The sequence below is a fragment of the Eleginops maclovinus genome, chromosome 18 (genome assembly GCF_036324505.1).
Source record: "Eleginops maclovinus isolate JMC-PN-2008 ecotype Puerto Natales chromosome 18, JC_Emac_rtc_rv5, whole genome shotgun sequence".
Lineage (NCBI taxonomy): Eukaryota > Metazoa > Chordata > Actinopteri > Perciformes > Eleginopidae > Eleginops > Eleginops maclovinus.
Window position 1 is genome coordinate 19,704,524 of NC_086366.1, and position 19,062 is coordinate 19,723,585.

Sequence of the window (19,062 nt, forward strand, 5' to 3'; positions counted from 1 at the left end):
TATACTATTTTATCACTGATTTGAGGGTTCTGCTTTGACTGTTATTTTTGTGTGTTTTTTCCTCTAGGTAAACTCTGGGTAAATCAGCAGTCATCTGACCCACAGGTGTTGTTTTAGTAAATTATCGAAAGAGGAGCTACCAAAACCCAACTAAATTCACTCTGCCTTTATTAGTACCATTCCAAAAACATTGGAATGGTACTAAGTATTTATTGCAAAGTAAACATTGTTTGAGATGTCAGCAAGCTGCTGTACAAGACAACACGTTCAGGCATAGCAGCAATGCTCAGTTTCCGGAAATGAAGGAACCCATTCGGAGAATAAATCCATGATAGCATGTCTGGAACCAATCAATGTTTTATTGCATATTAATCGTCTTTTATGAAAGGCTGTTTCAGAGTTTAAATGAATGCTGTCTGTATATGTGGTGTTGTATTGATACCCTGCCCAAAGTTTTATAGTATCACTGTCACTAATTAAGTTTATGTTGTGTGTTTTATTGTAGTTACTAGCTGGTAGGTACAGGGCTATTATGCTAGAAGCCACACACTTAATGTAACATTTCAAGCATTCTACTTTAGGCCTTAACCTAAAGTAGTAGGATAATAAAGGCTACTATTAAAAATATCTTAAAAACTATCACACGAAGATCTTTTATAACATGCATTTGATGCTTTGTCATGTGCTTCTATCTACAAATGCGACGTTTAGTGCCTTTAACAAACATTTTTGAGATATGTTCCCTCCTCTGTCCATAGTTCAAGGACAGTTCACCATTCAGTCCACCAGAGTGTGCGTTTGCACCCCACTACTTCTGAGTGTATAATGTCAAAAGAGGAATGTTCATACAATGAGGGTCTGTGTATTGTAGTTCCGCTATTGCCTCGGTGCACCACACGGACAAACGATTGTCAATGGACTATTTGAGACGGATCTCAATCGGTTTATGTAACGGCTCCCTGCTTCTCGGCTGCGTGGTTTTTCTGACTTGTAATTTGCAACCAGACCCTTTTATCCGGAAGGAAAGAGCGAGGCAGAGAAAAAGGACTAATTTCCAAACAAAAAATGCCGTGAGTCTCGAAGTTTAGTGGGTTTTGTGTGGCGGCTGCTATTTTGGCGATCGATCGCTCACTTTTCATTTATACTTGGCAGTCTTCCTCTCTTTTATTGGAGTATTTAATAAGTGTGCCACATGTGAGATAAAGTAATGACATTATACCGGAGATCTAGTCATCGATGGAACTGAAGTTGTGCGTGCTATGGTTATGAATCATCCAAGGGATTCATATTGAATATAATTTATCTGAGCAGGGGTCGAGTGGTTAAGAAAGAGTAGATTCATTCCAGCTGTGAATCCACGAGCCTTTTGTGCTTATAAATCATTTCGGTTTTAATTATTAGCTGACGTAGTGACACCCCTGAGGAGGAAATCACTAATACAATTATGCAGCATTTGGACTTTTTAATACCTCTCTAAGGCTTTATACTTACCTTATTCTACTCCATAGGCAAGTGTATTTCAGTCGTTTACACCACTATAACATTGATTAAAGATTACATTGTGCAACGTGTCTTTCTACGACATCGTAATTCTCTCAAGTGACTTTGTGCGTGCGGTGTAGTATTTTTCTTTCCACATGGGATCATAGCTGAGCCCATACGTCCTGTTCTCTTCCATGCCCGTACCGTGGTCCATTATCAGCTCAGTGGACCTCAGTCTCTACAAACTTGTCGGGGACCTGCGGGCATGGGAGAAGCGACCCCTGCTCAGTCTGCTGCAGGGGCATTCGTACCCATGTTGGGTGTAGGTTTAGGAACTATGCCCGGTGGGGTCGGCAACGGACCGGTGGTGGCGGGCTCCAGGGGCTCCGCGGTTCCACAGCTGCACAACGCCATAGTGGAGCGATTGCGCGCCCGCATCGAGCTGTGCAGGAGGCACCACTCCACCTGCGAGAACCGCTACCAAAGGGGCCAGGCCGAGACCTCGGACCGGGAGCACGAGAGTACGCTTCACCTGCTCAACATTGTCCAACAAGGGCCCGGGAACCGAAAGGTGAAGGGCAGCCGGGGATCGAACCAACAACCACCAGAGTACAGCAGGGCCAACGGAGAGCAAAAGGGCACCGAGGGCGAGCAGAAGATTTCGACGCGCATAGCGGTGAGTTTCAGAGGTTGGAGTTAACAGTTGGTGATGGTGGTAACAATGCAGGGTCACTAATCAAGAGTGATAGCCCAGTGTTTTGATAATCAATCAATTATATCTTTTGGGCTTTGCATTGAACGGATTTTTAACAATTTTCTTAAATTGTATCGACCAAAAAAAATATGAAAATAAAAATATCCTTTTTATTTGATAACCAAATAAATGTTAATTGCGGCCCTACTTATCAGTAATGCCAATGGTAATGATGGCAATGACAATGATACAGCTTGTGTTAAAAATGACATCACATACTATAGTTATGGCGAGCAAGCAGTTCAATCAAACTTACAGGACAACACAACAGAGCCCACTTTTTTCCCTGCATGCTAATTTGAGCAAGGTCCAACTGGTCAGATGAGATCTGTAGTTTGTTCAGCCATAATGTAATAAGCGATGTTTCCGCACGGATAACAAAAATAATAAATATCTTCCTCTATGACTCTTCTATGAAAAGTCTGAACTGTGACCAACAGCTCAGGCTTTGTATAACTTCAAAAGCCAACCGAATCAGACCCACTGGCACACCACTCAGGCAAGGTTTCCAAACAAGACCAATACACTCTTGGTTCCTTGTTTGGCTGATTTAAGGGGTCCTTGAAATAGATGGGATGTTACAGGATCATGAAAATGGTTTGCAAAGCAATCCATTCAGAGGATATTGTTTTGGGGTCATTAGGTCATGGGGATGTTTTGCCTTTACTGCAAACCCATGTGAACGTCTCCACTGTGCAGCTGATCCAGATAGAGTGATGCAGATGCACATTTTGTGGCTTGTTCAACCCATTTAGTTTGCACCATTATAGATTTTTCCAGTACAGAAAAATGCAGTTTATTTAGATCCATATAAATTACCAAAATCTTTAGTCATTGAACAGGGTTTCTCAGAGTGCGTCTTAAGAATAGGTGTTGTTTTGTTTCCGAGAGAACCTACATCAAGTAAAAAGCAGTATGACCTTATTTGGAGTAGTTTTTAGAACTATATTGAGTATAAAGGAAAGTATATTTTTCATTTTCCCTCAATAACAGAGCCTTACAAAGGACATAGGGTAGGGGAACTTGACTGAGACACAGCTGGGCTTTCTGTGTGTCTGCTAGTGCTGATAGCACTGACTTCCTGTAGGCATCTGTTAAGGGCACAGCCAGCGAGATGTAAGATTTATTTAGTTGTTTTCTTTCATTGGGCATGGGGGAGTTCAGCATCTAGACTATGAATTATTTCCCAAGCAGCATGTCAGTATGATGTCAAAAGGGTGAAAGCTTGCAGATGTTCCTGCTCTAGATTTGCTTGAGATGCTGGATGGAAAAATAAACAATGTCATATTTTTTCCAGGAAAGCCATAAAAGGGCAACGATGATTGTTCTGTCAGTTCATTTATTGTCATCACTGGAATTGAGCTTGGGGTAGCCTCTGCGACTGTATTTGCTTAAGCCATGATAGAGACATTCACGTGCAAGAAAAGTAGATTTTCCATGATTTATCATGCTAATATAAAGTGCAGTTAAGCTTTCTAGCTTTTCACAGATAATTCAGTGTTATGCTGTTAGGTGTACAGCACAGCAGTGAAACACGTAGAGATGCAAGACACAACAACACCATGGATTATATTGACTGTCTAAAAGAGGTCAGGGAACATCATTATCAAGTACTGTTTCATTTTTACCGATGTTGACTCTGGAGTAGTGTGTTCTACATAAAACTGATGAGTGCAGCAAGATGGTGTGGAGGAAATGAAGTCCTGGCGTACATGGTTATATCAACCCTGAGGTTAATATGTTTCTCACAACTCGTGATGATTCGGTGAAGCAGAACAACAGCCATTGCAGAAATCCCCTTTGATGCATTAAATCAGAATCTATTCAGCATCAATACTGCAGAGAGTTCTTTCTTGCATTTATTCAAATTGAGTATAGTGTAGAATCGCTCTTGCTAACTAAATACTTGAGTGATATTTTTTTCAAATAGCTTTAAAGCAAGTACAATTTGTCTTTCAAATATTTCCTGGAGTTGTTCACATACTACATTCTTTTGAATTGAAAAGTAAGGCTTTTACAAAAGCAACATCTGTGCATGATATTGACTGTTCACATTGGAATTTGCGATGGAAATGTACACCAAGTGAGGGGCAAACAACACAATGGATTATGACTGGCTGGGAGTGCAGAGTGAGCAGCACTTAACAACGGTGCTCATTGAGACCAGATTAACAAAGGATATTCTTTTAGATGAAATTGGAGAAATGGGGAAGAAGAGACGATAGCTTACCACCGACTCAGAAAAATGATTTTCCATAATGCTTGCGTGAACTCATCGAAAGCTTTTTGGATATTCCGAGATTCAATTAATTATGTGAATCATTTTTTTCCCTTTTATACCTGCGTCAGTAAATATTCAGCATGGAAATGAGCCAGGGCAGAGCTTACACAACATTATTCCTGTATTACAATGTTCAGACATTAAGTTTCATCAGATCAGTATTCAGCCACCATCTTACATCTATCAACGATGCAGTTACAGTACACAAACTAAAGGCTTAACAACAGCTTCACTGCGTGTAGCATGCCATGCATTGTCATACCCTATTATCATGCCTTTAACAAATAGCTCACTAAGCACCTTCTTGAAAGATGTCCTGGCCATGAAACTGTTTGAAGCACAAGGCCCCCATATAAATGTTTAGAGTCATTGAATACATTTCCTGCACGTGTTTACTTTGAGTCAAACAGGCCTTGAAAAAGCAGTAAGCGAGGGATGCCTGGTGATTAACAGTACTGTGTGCACTGGGAGCATTTTGTTATTTCCCAGTCTTGTTCTAGTGACAGATCGGGGAAGGCCTACAGCAGCAAGCACTCGTAGAGCAAGTGCTTTGTATGCTTATGTGTTTGCCTGCTGTGTTTGCCCCTTTGCAACTCTGTGTCCACCCCACGGCAGCAGCTCTTTCTTTTTTTTTAAAGCTGGAGTATGAAGCGTCCAAGTCATCTATTGGTCTAAAAACAAAACCAGGATAGGAAAGCAGGCAAAACAACAAAATCATTTTTCCTGTAAAGGTTGCAAAACCACTACACAATGGTGAAGAATATGGTCAATCAGCACAAATATGGCAAAATTCATTGATAAGATCATTATTTTAAAGTACGATACCTATGAGAGTATTGTACTACTAATAGTACTAGGCATGGACACTACAACCACACTTCTTAATTCATCATCACTGAGGTTCTGATGCGTACATTGACAGCTTTCTCAAATAGCATGGGGAAAGTAATTCCTTGTTCTCTCCTGTGGTCATGTATGATGTATGAAGAGTGTGTCTGTTACTGTGGGGTGGGGTGTGCACTGTAAGTGCTTCCTGGCATGCCCTGTTTGGCTGTTGAACTGCCTGAATCGGAGCCGCCGGTGGTCTGATCTCAGCCAGGCTCGCTGTGATGTGAAACAATTAGCCCAGGTCCATTGGGGCCACCCACAGTGAAGCCCGCAGCTATACCCAGCCCTGTGGATGCAGCAAGGATCCATGTTCATCCCACAGATCACTCCCATGTTGTCATGGGAAGGCTAAAGTTTTTCTTTTAGCAGTAGCAGGCTGTCAGTTGGTCTGAACACTGAATTACTTTTAAGTCCCCTTTAGTGAGGACTGAAATCGCTGGGAGTGCTGTTTATTGACAGCCCGACTACACTGTAAGCCTGATGTGATTAAGCTTGTCTCATTGTATAGACCGTGGCTGGCTGTGAGATGAGTGGAGCAGCTCATAGTTTGCTGCTTAAACGACATTAAGATAGGCCTGCATATACTGTAGTAAAGCCATCTGTTAATCTCCTCCCTCTATTTGGGATTAGTGCCCATTCCAAGATATGTTTTAACACAGCCACAATCCAATTCTACTTATGCAAAGTGCATTTGTGGGTGGGGGATGTGTATTTAAAATGTGTTCTATTATTCAAATGTGAGTGCTGGGTAACAAAAAACCTTTAGAACATGTGTTCATGATGTTTCGGAAATGCTTAATGCTGATTCAAAGAAGCTGAGTAAAAAGTTCACAATACTGTAAAGTAATGTTTCTATAATAATCATTCTATGAGAAACTTGTCAGATTCTAGTAAACCCAACGAACAATTTATGCATAATCCCCCATTAATCTGCCCTAGATGTGTTTTCACAGAATGATTCCTACTTGGCGGCAGTGGCTCAGTAAGTAAGGACTAGGTCTTGGGACTGAAGGGTTGCCGGTTCACGTCCCGATAGGACCAAAAAAAATATGGAGTGAGCTGGTAGCTGGAGAGGTGCCAGTTCTCCTCCTGCCGAGGTGCCCTTGAGCAAGGCACCTAACCTCTATCTGCTCCCTTGGCGCCGGGTACCTGGCTGCCTCTCTGCTCTGCCACCTCTCCTCTGCATGTGGTTGTGTGTGCATGTATTTCCTCTGTGTTTGTGCATGTATATCCTCTGTGTGTTTAATGTGTGTCAACACAACAGAGTAGAGAAAGCAATTTCCCTGTAAGGGATTAATAAAAGTATGTCTTCTTCTAGCAAGTTGAGTGTGCTAAAGAAGGTGATTTAAGTGAGGAGTCATTTCATAAAATTAGCCTCTGAAATAGTTATTTTTATAGTTGTCTGCTCAATTATTTCCAGATTAATTTCAGGTTAAAAACGTGTTTCCAATGTGGATATAATGAAATCTTAATCCAAACATGTCTGTGTTGTGTCTTCTGACTTACACAACATAAACATAAGGGATCATTTTTACATTTTACTCAATGAAACACGACGGCAGCTTTTTTAACTGATACACACCAGCCAGATTTACCGACTTGTGCAATAAAAGTTAGGACCATGTAACATGTTCTGGACATTCCACAGCCATATCCGAGGGCAGTTCATAAATGTGTAGCACCAACTACACAAAGCTAAAGCTGTAGCTTGTCAGTTTCCAGGAAATGATTGCCTCTGGATGACATTTGTTTGGACACTATGTTGATTCGTACTTGGTTAATAGCCTCAGGATCTTCTTCAGGCTAAATTGTGCATGGAATGAAAGTCTCTATTCCCCAGTGAATATGGCGTTATGATTATATCAGCATACATGTGTTCTCAACAACTAAGCTACACATACATTTGTGTTCCTGATTGCTTTGTGCTCAAGGGAGAGCGGGGTACAAGCTTCAACAAGCTTCTCTTTTGGTAGCTAACCCAGAAACCAGATTTCATTGGTGGCAATGAGCAAAGTTCACTGATGGCTAACATTTCTCACAGGAGCTTTATTTTCAATCCTTTTGAGTTAATGACTGCATTTCTAAACTTATTATAGAGACTGAATGTTTCCAATTTTACAAATTGCAGCTTTATTAATTTAACCAAAAGTAATAATGGCATGGGTCAGGATCTTCAACAAGTCATTAGTTTCAGTGTGATGATGACATTTTAAGCTGTTGTCCAAAAGATTCTATTTTTTATTTATTTAAAGGCTATCTAAAGGTCTTAGCAGTCAATTCGGCTCTATTTCTATGGAAGCTGTTGCTGACTTTTCCAAACAACGTTAATGCCAGAAAACATGTATCACCTCCTGTGCACCAGTGGGTCTTCCTGGAAAAGACTTATGAGACATTATGTACAGTAAACGCTTACATGAGCTAAGTCTAGGTTACGGTGGAGAACAGCTACATGTTGGATAACTTAAAAGCTGTTACTGCAGATGTTGTGTGCTGGCGCAAACAAAAGTGATTAGTAGCGCATAAGATTAGCTCAGCAAAACAGATTAGAGGTGTGATAAGAGCTGCAGTTTTCAGTTTTACTATTAGTATAATAACCTCCCTGTGAGTCCCAAGTTCCGGCGTCCTAATCCCTTTTGTGTTAACTGCAATATCTGAGGACCATTTTGCTAAAAGGAATCAATGTGAATGAATATATCTTATGTACAAATGTTGCTATATTCCATTGGATAATAAATGTTATACTATGTATGTAGTAAGGTAAATTCACTAACATTTGTCTAAAACAGACAGGTTCAGCAAATGTGTTGTCATGCCAATGCAGCAGCGGCGTGTTAGAAACAGTGCTCTGCAAATCTGGGACATCTCTGTATACCTGGCAAGATTTGCAGTGCCTTCTCCTCCTGAAATGAGCACACTTTCTATCTTTTCTGGACTAATTTAGATATTGTGAACAAGTTATTTGCCACCAAAAAGCACATATTGAAGAAAAAACAAAGGAAAAACATATAAATCAGAAAAGACGAAAGCTACCAGACAAGCAGCGGGGCAGTGAGGATGCATGTCAAATCAAAGGCATTCATGGATCTTCTGTTATACGGTATGTCTAGTAGTGGTGTCTTAAAAAACCTTATTCTCCTTCCCTCTTTCCACTCAACCACACTCCCACCCAGCACACACACAACCCACCCTGCCGCACACGCCTCATGTTTTATTCAGCAGCCTATGGGAAGGCTGAATATCTCTTTGAAGAGGTCTGCTGAAATTGTGTAGTAGACCCATCTCATCCTCAGTCTTCAAGGGATGATACAATATAAGTGGGTACATGCTCCGAGGAACATAGGCCTCTGACAGTCCAGGTGGGCCAGTTCTGCTCTGCTTCAGTAAGAGGTATACAACAAGCCTGGGCTTTAGGGTACATTTAGCCTCTAGTTGTACTGGAACTGCTGCATGTCCCGGGTTAAAAGCCTTTCCTCCATAGACATCTGGTTGGCTGTGGGCCGTGGCCTCTAGCAGAGCCTGCAAGGTAACAGCTTTACCTTCAGACATTGCAGTAACATTGCAGAAAATACATGATCAGCATCAACCTTGCAACATCTCCTCCCGGGTGGTGTAGGTTGTGTCCACTCTGCTAATTCACACCCAGTGCAGTAATAAACAAAAGGTCATGTATGTGTGTTTGGCATTCTTACATGATAAATAACAAGTGTAATGTTATGCGCCCAGTGTTGAAAGAAGGACTCAATGAGTCATAGTTGAACGGAAATCTATGTCAATTTTCATAATCATTTAATAGTTGTTTGTATCAAACCTTTAAGCTAATTGTGATTTCTTGCTATGTTATCGTAAATGAAACATTCTGTGGGTTTGGACTGTTTGTCGGAAAAACAATTTGCAGTCTCTTGGGCGTTTTTAAATTCTTTCTGACATTTTGTACCACTGATCTCATTTCTTACTGTAATAGAAAACAAAATGCTCCATAAGTCAATAAAGAAATACAAGCGATTGTAGTCGTACATGTAACAAAATGATATTTATCTAATACTCTATCCTGCAATCTGATAAGTTCACCGTTTGAAAAAATGCTGCTCAATTTAATTTCAATGTCCTTGCTGATGCTCCAACTGCAAATTAGACTGGAATAGACTCTTGTGAATATGCGGGGATACTTGTTTCATGTTTTGAATATGAATTACCCGACTATTCAGTGTTTCATCCAAGTGCACATTTCACTGAGTTGAAATACCTCTAGTCCCAAGGGGTTTGGATTAGAGAGTCCCCACTGTATCCCTTTGTTGCTGATTTGCGCTTTCAGCATGCTTCCCGTGGTTGCCGGTACTTTGTTTGAATTTTCAAGCATTACGTGGACCTGAAGACACAAAAAAATCTCATCTGTGCGTCTGAAGTGTATAGGGAATTTTAGGAGGACTAATATATTAAAGCTCAATCTCAGCTATTACATACATTTCACTGAGGAAACATGTTATTTCATGGCTTTTCATCATCTGGAATTTAGACATAAAAGTATATGTGAAGCTTGGGGCCTTCACTTAGCTTGAAAGGACTGTGTTTATGTACATCTATATCTTCAGAGGGGCCTTGTCGAGGTAGCAGTTCATGCCTGATGTGATTTCTTCTGCTGAGAGAGCTCTTTGAGGTTTGTCAGGTTTTTCCTGCTTGACTTAATTGAAAAGAGGGCAGGATTGTGTGTGTGTGTGAGGGGGGAAAAAAGGAAAAGGAGGGGCGGTGTAGGGTAGGGCCTTGGAGTGTCTTTCCACAAGTGCTTTCCTACCCAGTGCTGAAACTGGAACCCTGTGGGAACAAGCATGTTCAGGTGTATTTTATGTGCAGTGCAGGGAAGGTGAATTGAGGGGACGAATCGCAAACACAAGCCGTACTTTGCTTCTTTATTGACAAGAAGGCCTTAACATAGACCTTTTTTTAACCATGTATTAATGGTTTCCATTTGTTCTTTTGGCTGTCCTATTGTGTACCAACTTCAAGGTTTTGGTTTTGAGACGACTGTTGTCCAGTGCTTGGATAAACAGAAGCTTATCTATAACTGTTCTCACACTTATCTCACAATCAGCTACCTGATATGTCAGTTTCCTGGACTTGCTCCTGTAAACAGATCAGATTATCACAGCTGCCTGCACTGGAGAACTGGGTGTGGATGTCCACTAATGTGTTACCATGTTAACATAATGTCCTCACCTTGTTGACATTTTTTTCTCCAGCCTTACATGGATTATATGGGTTCACAACAGGATTTATTAATCAGACAAAACCATTTGCAGCCCAAATGTAATCAGCCACTTCGCTTCTCTGTAGAAGAACAATTGGGTTCAGTGCAAGGCAGCGTTCTTTGCAGGACTTCAAACAGCCTCTTCTCCCCAGGGTCATTACCCTGCTCAGGAAATGAGAAAGTGGGCTCCTGATGTCACTGGCAAACCCCTTGCACAGAATTCCGGGTTAAACCGGGAGTGGGGGAGGGGAGGGGAGGGCCATGCTAGATCAGAGTTCAGACATGTTTACATTACAGCTCAGGATATTTCTCAGAGCCCGGCCAAACTGCTGAAGTTCCCAGGCTCCAGAGTAGCAGAGTGCTGAAAAGAGGCACAAGCATTCACTTTTTATTCTCTCCTCTTCCTCCCGCTTCAGTACTCTGGAGTCTAAGTCATAGTTCAACTCCATTTGCATAGAAGTAATGTTCTGTTCTGTGATACAGTCGTCCTTTGGGGAATATTATAGATGTGAAATACTTGAAAGGTGAAAGTCACCAACGCAGTTGACATAGACAATGTTTGAAATGTCTCAAACGATGTTGTGACATTGTTTTAGAAATGAATGTTCGGAACTAATGGCAAACTCAGCTAATGTATACATTGTGAAATTATTATTCTTTTTTTCAGTCCTTGACATCTCCTTTTTCTTCATCTCCTCATCCTTTGAAGAAGATTTTTTTTTCTAATATGTATATCCCTTTCTAATTCTCAGCAGTGAAAATGTGGCAAAATACAAGACTTTAATTCTGTCTTTTCTTTAAATATTGGAATTGGAGTAAAGTCAACTTACTGAGCTTAAATGTATGTTTAATTGAATATTTATATCAGTGTTGATACAGCTTTGTATGGATTTAGGTTTGACCACAGCAAATAACTATGGTTTAATTGATTATTGCTGTGGATTGTGAAGGAATATTATCTGGGAGCCGCATTGGCCGCACTACTGCCTCACCATGCAATTCTATTTCAATAATATAATTCGTTTGAGCATTTTGAAAAGATTTCCCTGTTTTTAAATTATTTTGGATCAAATTGTTCATATTCTTGGTCATTGCTTATGTTATTGGTTTTCATAATATTGTACTTCCCCAGGTAATTGCTGATTGCTGGTAAGATGGCATCATTTCCAAAAATGGGCAGGAAATGTGACTGTTCAGCATCAAAGAGATTTAAAATACACCGCAAGTTAGACAATTTATTTGGAGGAAACAAAGGAAAACATACTTACCCCAACTGTCAGTTGCTTTAACCTACTGTACTTGACTTAGCAGTGTGAACACACAGTTGTAAGGCAATAAGTTAAAACATTAGGGGTGCATTTACCTTTTGGTATTACCTCCAAATAAAGTTAGCTGTCTGATATTGGTGGTTTTAGAAAATTATGTTAAAAAGAACGCTGTAATAAAAGGGAACTCTCTCTTGATAGTAGCAATTACAGAGGCTTATTCTTTTCTAAATATCATCTGCTTAAAAAAGGTACTGGTGCCATATCAACCTTTAAAATCCCACAGCTGTCAAGTCATAATTTGAATGTCTCAGACTGCTCCACCAGCCTGTCTGGAGCATCAGATCCGGAGGAACATAGATGGTCTTGTTTCTTGCCGCGGCTGTGCCAGTAAGGCTGAGAAGTGGCAGCTGGAATGTTTGTGTTAGTGCTCGGCTGTGGTGAGGTGTCACGGTGCTGAGCTGTGCTCTGGCGCCTGCTCTCACTCCACCTTACCTAGAGGCACACAGACACTGCTGTTAAATCTACGGCACATGGGAGGTGAAACCAGGGGAGGATCTCTGGTCTTTATCTGCCCTGTCCAATCATGTACACTCTGGTGTTAACAGGAAGCAGGCTTACCTTGATGGGACTGTTGCCTGGTTTAATGGCTATTTTAGATTCATTTCATCCTGTATTGCATACATTGGAAAGCTGTCTGCTACTAACTTAATTATGTACCGCTAGCTTTTATTCATTTTTTTCAATTATCTTTTATTCATCTTGGCTCCACTTAAATATAACCCTCTTTGCTCAAATGTTTTTTTGTTCTCTTTTGTTGTCACATTACATAGCCTTTTTGTCTGGTCAACATCAGTAATGCCTCTAATTCAAATAAAGCCACAGCTGATTCTACTGCTGAAACTCAATGAAACGTGCGTTTTGTTTTTGTAGGGATTACGTGAATGGGGTAATGAGCAGTAAAATGGAGTCTCACACTAGAGTCACGTTGCAGACAGGGTAAAGAGTAGAGAGTCTGGATGTTGGGTGGGTGAATGTGTGTGCCTACAGCACCTACATTTTTCTGACATTTTGTCCTTAACGTCAGCCAAATAGTTTAAGATGTGTAAACATAACTGTAACCTTCATCTAGACTTCATGTTGTGTGATTTGCCTAACAATTGTGGCAGCTAGGAGACTCTGATCCTGAAGTTTAAGTATCAATAAATATACTGTGCGGTTGTACTGGATTACATTACAGGGTACAGGCATTCAGATAGAAGATAGATACGGAGGATGAAACCCTCTTTATTTGTCACATACATGCACAGCAGAGCACACACAGTGAAATCTCATGCTCTTCTTTCTATCTGCGCGCGCATGGTATGGTTGCTAGGTTCTAACTAAGGACTCGGAAGGGCGCGAGAAGCTTGACTAGAGGTAGTGGATACTACCATGGCGGCAGAAGCTAAAACATCTAAAACTTATCATTTTCATTCGAGTGGGAGGAGGATTCTTTTTTCGTGTGTTCGAATGCCAAGTCTTATCTGCAATGCAAATGTGGCTTTACCAAAGAAAGGAAATTTGGAGCGGCATTTGAAGACGGTCCACAAGAGCTACGATACAAACTTCCCAGCTAAATCACCACTGCGCGCCCGAAAAGTAAAGGAATTGAAAAGTCAGCAAACAACACAACAGTCCATTTTTACCAGGCCCAATACCAAGAGTAAGGCTGCAACCATAGCTTCTTATCGTGTCTGTCGTGTTCTTGCAAAAGGAAAGACATCTTTCAGGGATGGTGAGATTGTGAAAGAAGCGTTCATGGAAGCCGCAGATGCGCTTTTTGCCGATTTTAAAAATCGAAAGGAGATTGTCTCTGCTATTCAGGATGTGCAGCTATCAAGAAATTCTGTTACACGGCGATGTGAGGGAATGGCGGAGGATATTGAACATGGGGCTCCAGCAATGATTGGACGTACTGCTGGGTTCATTGGATTGTGCAAACAGTCTGAATCTTTCCCGGATTTCCTGAATTACCATTGTATAATTCACCAGCAAGGGTTGTGCGGGAAGATTTTAAATATGAAAGACGTGATGGATGTGGCTAACAAGATTGCCTGTTCTGTTCGGGCCAGGAGTCTGCAGAGGCGATTATTCCGTGCGCAACTGGAGGAGACCGGTGCAGAACACACATATCTGCTGCCGCACACAGACGTAAGGTGGTTCAGCAGAGGTACATTTCTGGAACGGTTTTCTGAATTGTTGGCCGAAATTAAAGAATGTCTGAAACGTTCAAACCATGCTGAATATGCACAGCTAGAAGACAGTCAGTGGCTCTTGGATTTAGCCTTTCTTACTGATCTGACTGACAAGCTCAATAACTTGAATCTAGAGCTGCAGGGTAAGAACAAACACATTATCAACATGATCAGCTCCGTGAACACCTTTAAAAGCAAGTTACAGCTGCTATCAAGCAGGTTGCAACAATGTGATCTGCGGAACTTTCCACACATGGACACAGAACTTAAGCGTCAGGGCAAAGACTGTGCGGAGCTTGAGAGTGCACGTTATGATGATCAAGTGCAAAGCATCTTGTCAGAATTTGACAGGCGCTTTACTGACTTTGCATCCATTGAGCCTGTTGTCAGTTTTCTCAGTTTTCCATTTGGGAAAAATATAGATGTGGATTGTATAACGTCCAAAGTGGCATCACTCTTCAACCTGGATAGCGGTGCTATTGAGAATGAGATCCTCACACTAAATAATGACATTGAGCTCAAATCAAGAGCTACACCTGACACAAATGTCCAATTCTGGAATCTAATGCAGAAAGAGAAGTACCCCAACCTCAGACAAACTGCAAAGAATTTGACTGCACTTTTTGGATCAACATATTTGTGTGAGTCTGCCTTTTCACATATGAAAATCATTAAGTCAAAATACAGATCCACCATGACTGATGACCACCTTGCAGCCTGCTTATGGCTGGCACTGAGCTCCTACTGTCCGGACTATGACAGACTAGCTTCCTCCTCTCAGTGCCAGAAGTCCCACTAGGGTAGAGAACCACTTTTCCAACTTAAATTAGGCATGGTATTAATTGGGTTGTATGTTGTTGTGTTGTTACGGGCCAGTCCTAGGCCTACTTGTGCTTATTCTTTGCACAACGTACATTTACTTCAATAAATGTATTATTATTATTAAAACTTGATCTTTGTGTCAGAACATTGTGTTATTATATAGGTCCACAATTAATTGTGGCTACGCTATGGCTTCGATATGGCTTGGTAGATCTCGACACACTATCAACTTTAAAAGTAGATCTTGGTACAAAAAAGGTTGGGCACCCCTGCTGTATATGATGGGAATGACTCTTAAAGCAATTAAGGAGATGAGCACTTAAACTACATGGGAGATGCTTTTAAGTGGACTTAGGCCTTGATAAAATATGAAAACACAAGGGGCAGTGCAGAGCCTGTTCAAGATGTCTAAGCGTGGTTTCTGGGTCTTTTTAGAAAGTTGTTGCTAGGTCACCATCAAATGAGTGTTAACTTTATCTTAAAAACAAACCACAAACTGCACACTTTCTCCTGGTGGTGTTCAGATTATGGTAACTACGGTTGGCATAGTCATAGACTGTGTAGCCAGCAACTTGAAGCATTCATGGAGTTCCTGCAAAAAAGTGAGACGCATGGATAAGAAAGAAATAGTTGCAAAATAAATGCTCTAGGTTATTTAAAAGTACCTTTAGAGTCAATGCAAATAGGTGTAAAAAAGTACGTAACATATGTGCAAAGTCATGGCATGACCAAATCATATGTGCAGTCTGCTTCTAGGCCGCTCATGGCATGGCCTCTACACCAGAATCCACTTTCATTAAACGTATGCGAGTTAAGTGAACCCTTAAAACAAACTTGTACCATTTAGGACTATATCAGGCACAAGTAGTGATGTATGTGTTAGGTGAAGTGGTGCCTCCCAGGGATCATTAATCAATTAATTATTCATCCCTCCTCCATCAATTTTCCGCTGTCTCTCCAAAGAAGGTAACAGCATGCAGCACATAGATCATTCTGAAGCTCTGGATGTTGAAAATGAGAGAATATGATTGATGTTATTGGTTGCAATATTTTTGGCGCTTGATGTTTGAGATATCGAAAACATACTTATCCACGCGTTGTAAGGCCTGACTTGTTCTTTTGATTTGATGGCAAACGATCATTAAGCAAGTAAAGGATGCATTCTTTTCATAGCTGTTAGTGAGAAAGTGGGGTTATTATGTGTGTGTATGCATGATAACAAGAGGGAGAAAGAGAGTGAAGAGAACATTCCTTTCTCACTCCCACTCTCCCCCACCACACCCCCATTGCTACTCACTGCCACCCCACCCCCAGTTTCCTTCCTGTGCTTTTTTTAGAGTCTATTGGATGTTTTTCCCACATCCGGCAACAAAACCAGCCTTTTTATGCCATAACCTAACAGCATAGTGTTCTGCGGTTCAACTACACAGACATGGTAACATTTGATAAATTAATTGACTCTTCTAGCTTTTCTGACTTCACTTCCTTGTTCACTTCACTTGGCAGATTGCTTAGAGTCTTGTCGGGAGGGGTGTGTCCTTGAAGAGGCAAAACTGTTTCCATCGTGTACTGTACAATATTTTCTGTAAACACCAAACAGTGTCCTGTTACTAGGGCTAGGCTTAATGGGCAAAATGTTCTATCACGATATTGGTAATTTAATACTTTAAAAGTGATATATATTTCATAAATAAATAGTGTATGAAATAACGCCATGGCGAAAGCTATTTTTGCACAGTCCTGTGTGAATTAAATCCATGACAAATGAAAAGTACAAGGTCATTTAAATTGAACACCAACTTTATTTACATGTATGCACACACATTCATACCTACCAGATAAAGAGAATAGTATGGTTATTTCATTGAGAGTAATGTGAAATAAAACAAATGAAGATGAACTGTATATTATTACAATAGAATAACATTGATAGGTGATAGATGATCATATTTAATTATCACCCAACCCTACCTGCAACAGTGAAATATACTGGCTAATACTTAAATGTAAATTGCTTGTCAATATCCTGCACTTTAGCCTCATCACTGAGACTGCAGGCTCCTTAGTTTAATGTGAGTTTGGAATATCTTAAATTAGATATTAGCTATTCAAAAATTGTAGTACTTGAGAGAAAGGTGATACTGCTTGAGGTCTAGAAATTATATACTATCTGTGGATCACATTTATTTATAATATTTCCAATTTGACAAATCATAGCGATGTAGAGGCTCATAGAGGCTGTTGGGTTATGAAAAGTAGGAGGGAATCAGGGAGAGGAATAGTAATAGCTGTTCAGATAAAGGTGAGCAAATCCTTCATGGTTGAAAAAAAAACATTAAAATAATTGAGGTTGTTTTGCATTGTATTTTATGTATTTACAACATCTTTATAACTTAGGTTCAACAGGGACATTTATTTTTGACTATTGCAGAGCCATGGTTAGCCACTAGGACAAATCAACAGCAAGGCCGACTTGGGTACAGATTACATTAGTGATGTTATCTATTACAGGCAATGTTGTTGCAATTTTACCACCTACACCATCTAGAGGTGGGTGTCAGAGCTGCAGTTTCTCCTGTCTTGCAGATTCCCTCTAGTTAATCCGAAACTGCACTGCTAGGTGTTTAGGTCTGAGACTGACCATGCCATTGGATAATAGCTTGGCATTAGGTTCTTTACATTAATGGCAATGTTTGTCCTTGTGACAGTAAAATAACTACTGATTCAGTATTTCTTTGCCATAGATGTAGATGAATAGAGACCATAGAACATTCATTTTAAATGCATTATTTAATAACCAATGAAAATGTACCAGTCACCTTAGGAATATTATATTTAAATAGTTTTAGCATGTAGGTCCTTTCAATAGTTAATACATTAAACTAACAGAAAGACTTTTCAAAGCACCGACTACAATACTTACACTTGTGTTTATCAGCGGTTGTCCTCATTGTCATTCCAGTGAATTAATACCCTTGGTAAGAGGGAATTTTCCCCTCTATTATGCTGCCTTGGCTGAGTTTGAATCACCAAGCTCATCTGTTTTGCCTGAAGTAGTCAAAGCGAGGGAAAAAAAACAGCTGTCTAGTCAGTAAAGGGATGCCTTGCCAGTTGAGCTGTGAAATCCACACAAGCAAGCAGGATAATCGCTTCCACCTAGACCATATCCTGGGATGGAAATGCAGATAGTTCCATGAACACATCTTCGACCTAACAGGGTGTAATTTAATGTGACAGTAGCTTAGTGTATAATGTGGTATCCCAAAACATTGACATTGGCACTAAAGGTAGATGTTGCTTTTTCTTGAAGGGGAATTTTTACCAACATTAGGTAATGTCAGACTATGCTTCATTTATATACACAAATAATGTACATAATGTTCAGATTTACTCAGCCTCCAGAAATAAAACATAATGCTAGCTGGGGAATCAACAGAAATGGATAAACTTGTATTTCCACTTCCCAATCCAATTCCTCCAACTTGTACCATCAGTGCTATCTGCCAGTTTATCTTCCATGTGGCAGCTTCTGTCCGGTTAGGTAATTGTTGTTCTACAGCACATTGCTACAGACTGGGCAAAGGAAGCGTGGCCAGATTCTGTGCTTCCCCCTTTAGCAGATGCTGTGACAAAAGCCACATGGCTGTGGTCCCTCCTCTTAGCAGTTTTCTTTGCTGCATTTTCAGGGTTCACTGTACATTTACTTGTGTTATACCAAGTATACACTAGTAAAACATTTATTTCTAAAACATTTTTGTGGAACTTAGTTTCAGTAATGTCAGCAGTCGTGTATGTTTTACAGTAGATGCACTTTTTGAATTTCATTGAGCATGTGTATTCAGGTGTAAATACTTTAGATACGTTGGTTGCTGTCGTTTTACAGTAGTGTTTTTTTTTACTTGGCTTTTTAACCACTGACACAATGTTCACCATGAACAACAGTTTGACTATTTCTAAGCAACAGACTTCTTGTTTATTTGACTAGACGCCACTGTAGGTATAGATGACCTGCCTTTAATTTCTATGGACTTATTTTGGATGAGATATGAGATACTTTTTTTCAAGTGTCTTTATCAGCACAAATCCTTTTA

At 40.4% G+C, this 19,062-nt stretch overlaps 1 protein-coding gene across 1 annotated transcript in view; it reads left to right on the forward strand.

The window, feature by feature from the left end:
* Window positions 1-891: 891 nt before the first annotated feature.
* Window positions 892-19,062, forward strand: part of zmp:0000001236 (mastermind-like protein 2) — a 36,441-nt gene continuing 18,270 nt past the window's right edge. Inside the window, exon 1 of the mRNA XM_063907544.1 lies at window positions 892-2,158. Within this exon, the coding sequence (XP_063763614.1) occupies window positions 1,748-2,158 (411 nt within the window). The 5' untranslated portion in view covers window positions 892-1,747. The remainder of the gene's footprint in view (window positions 2,159-19,062) is intronic.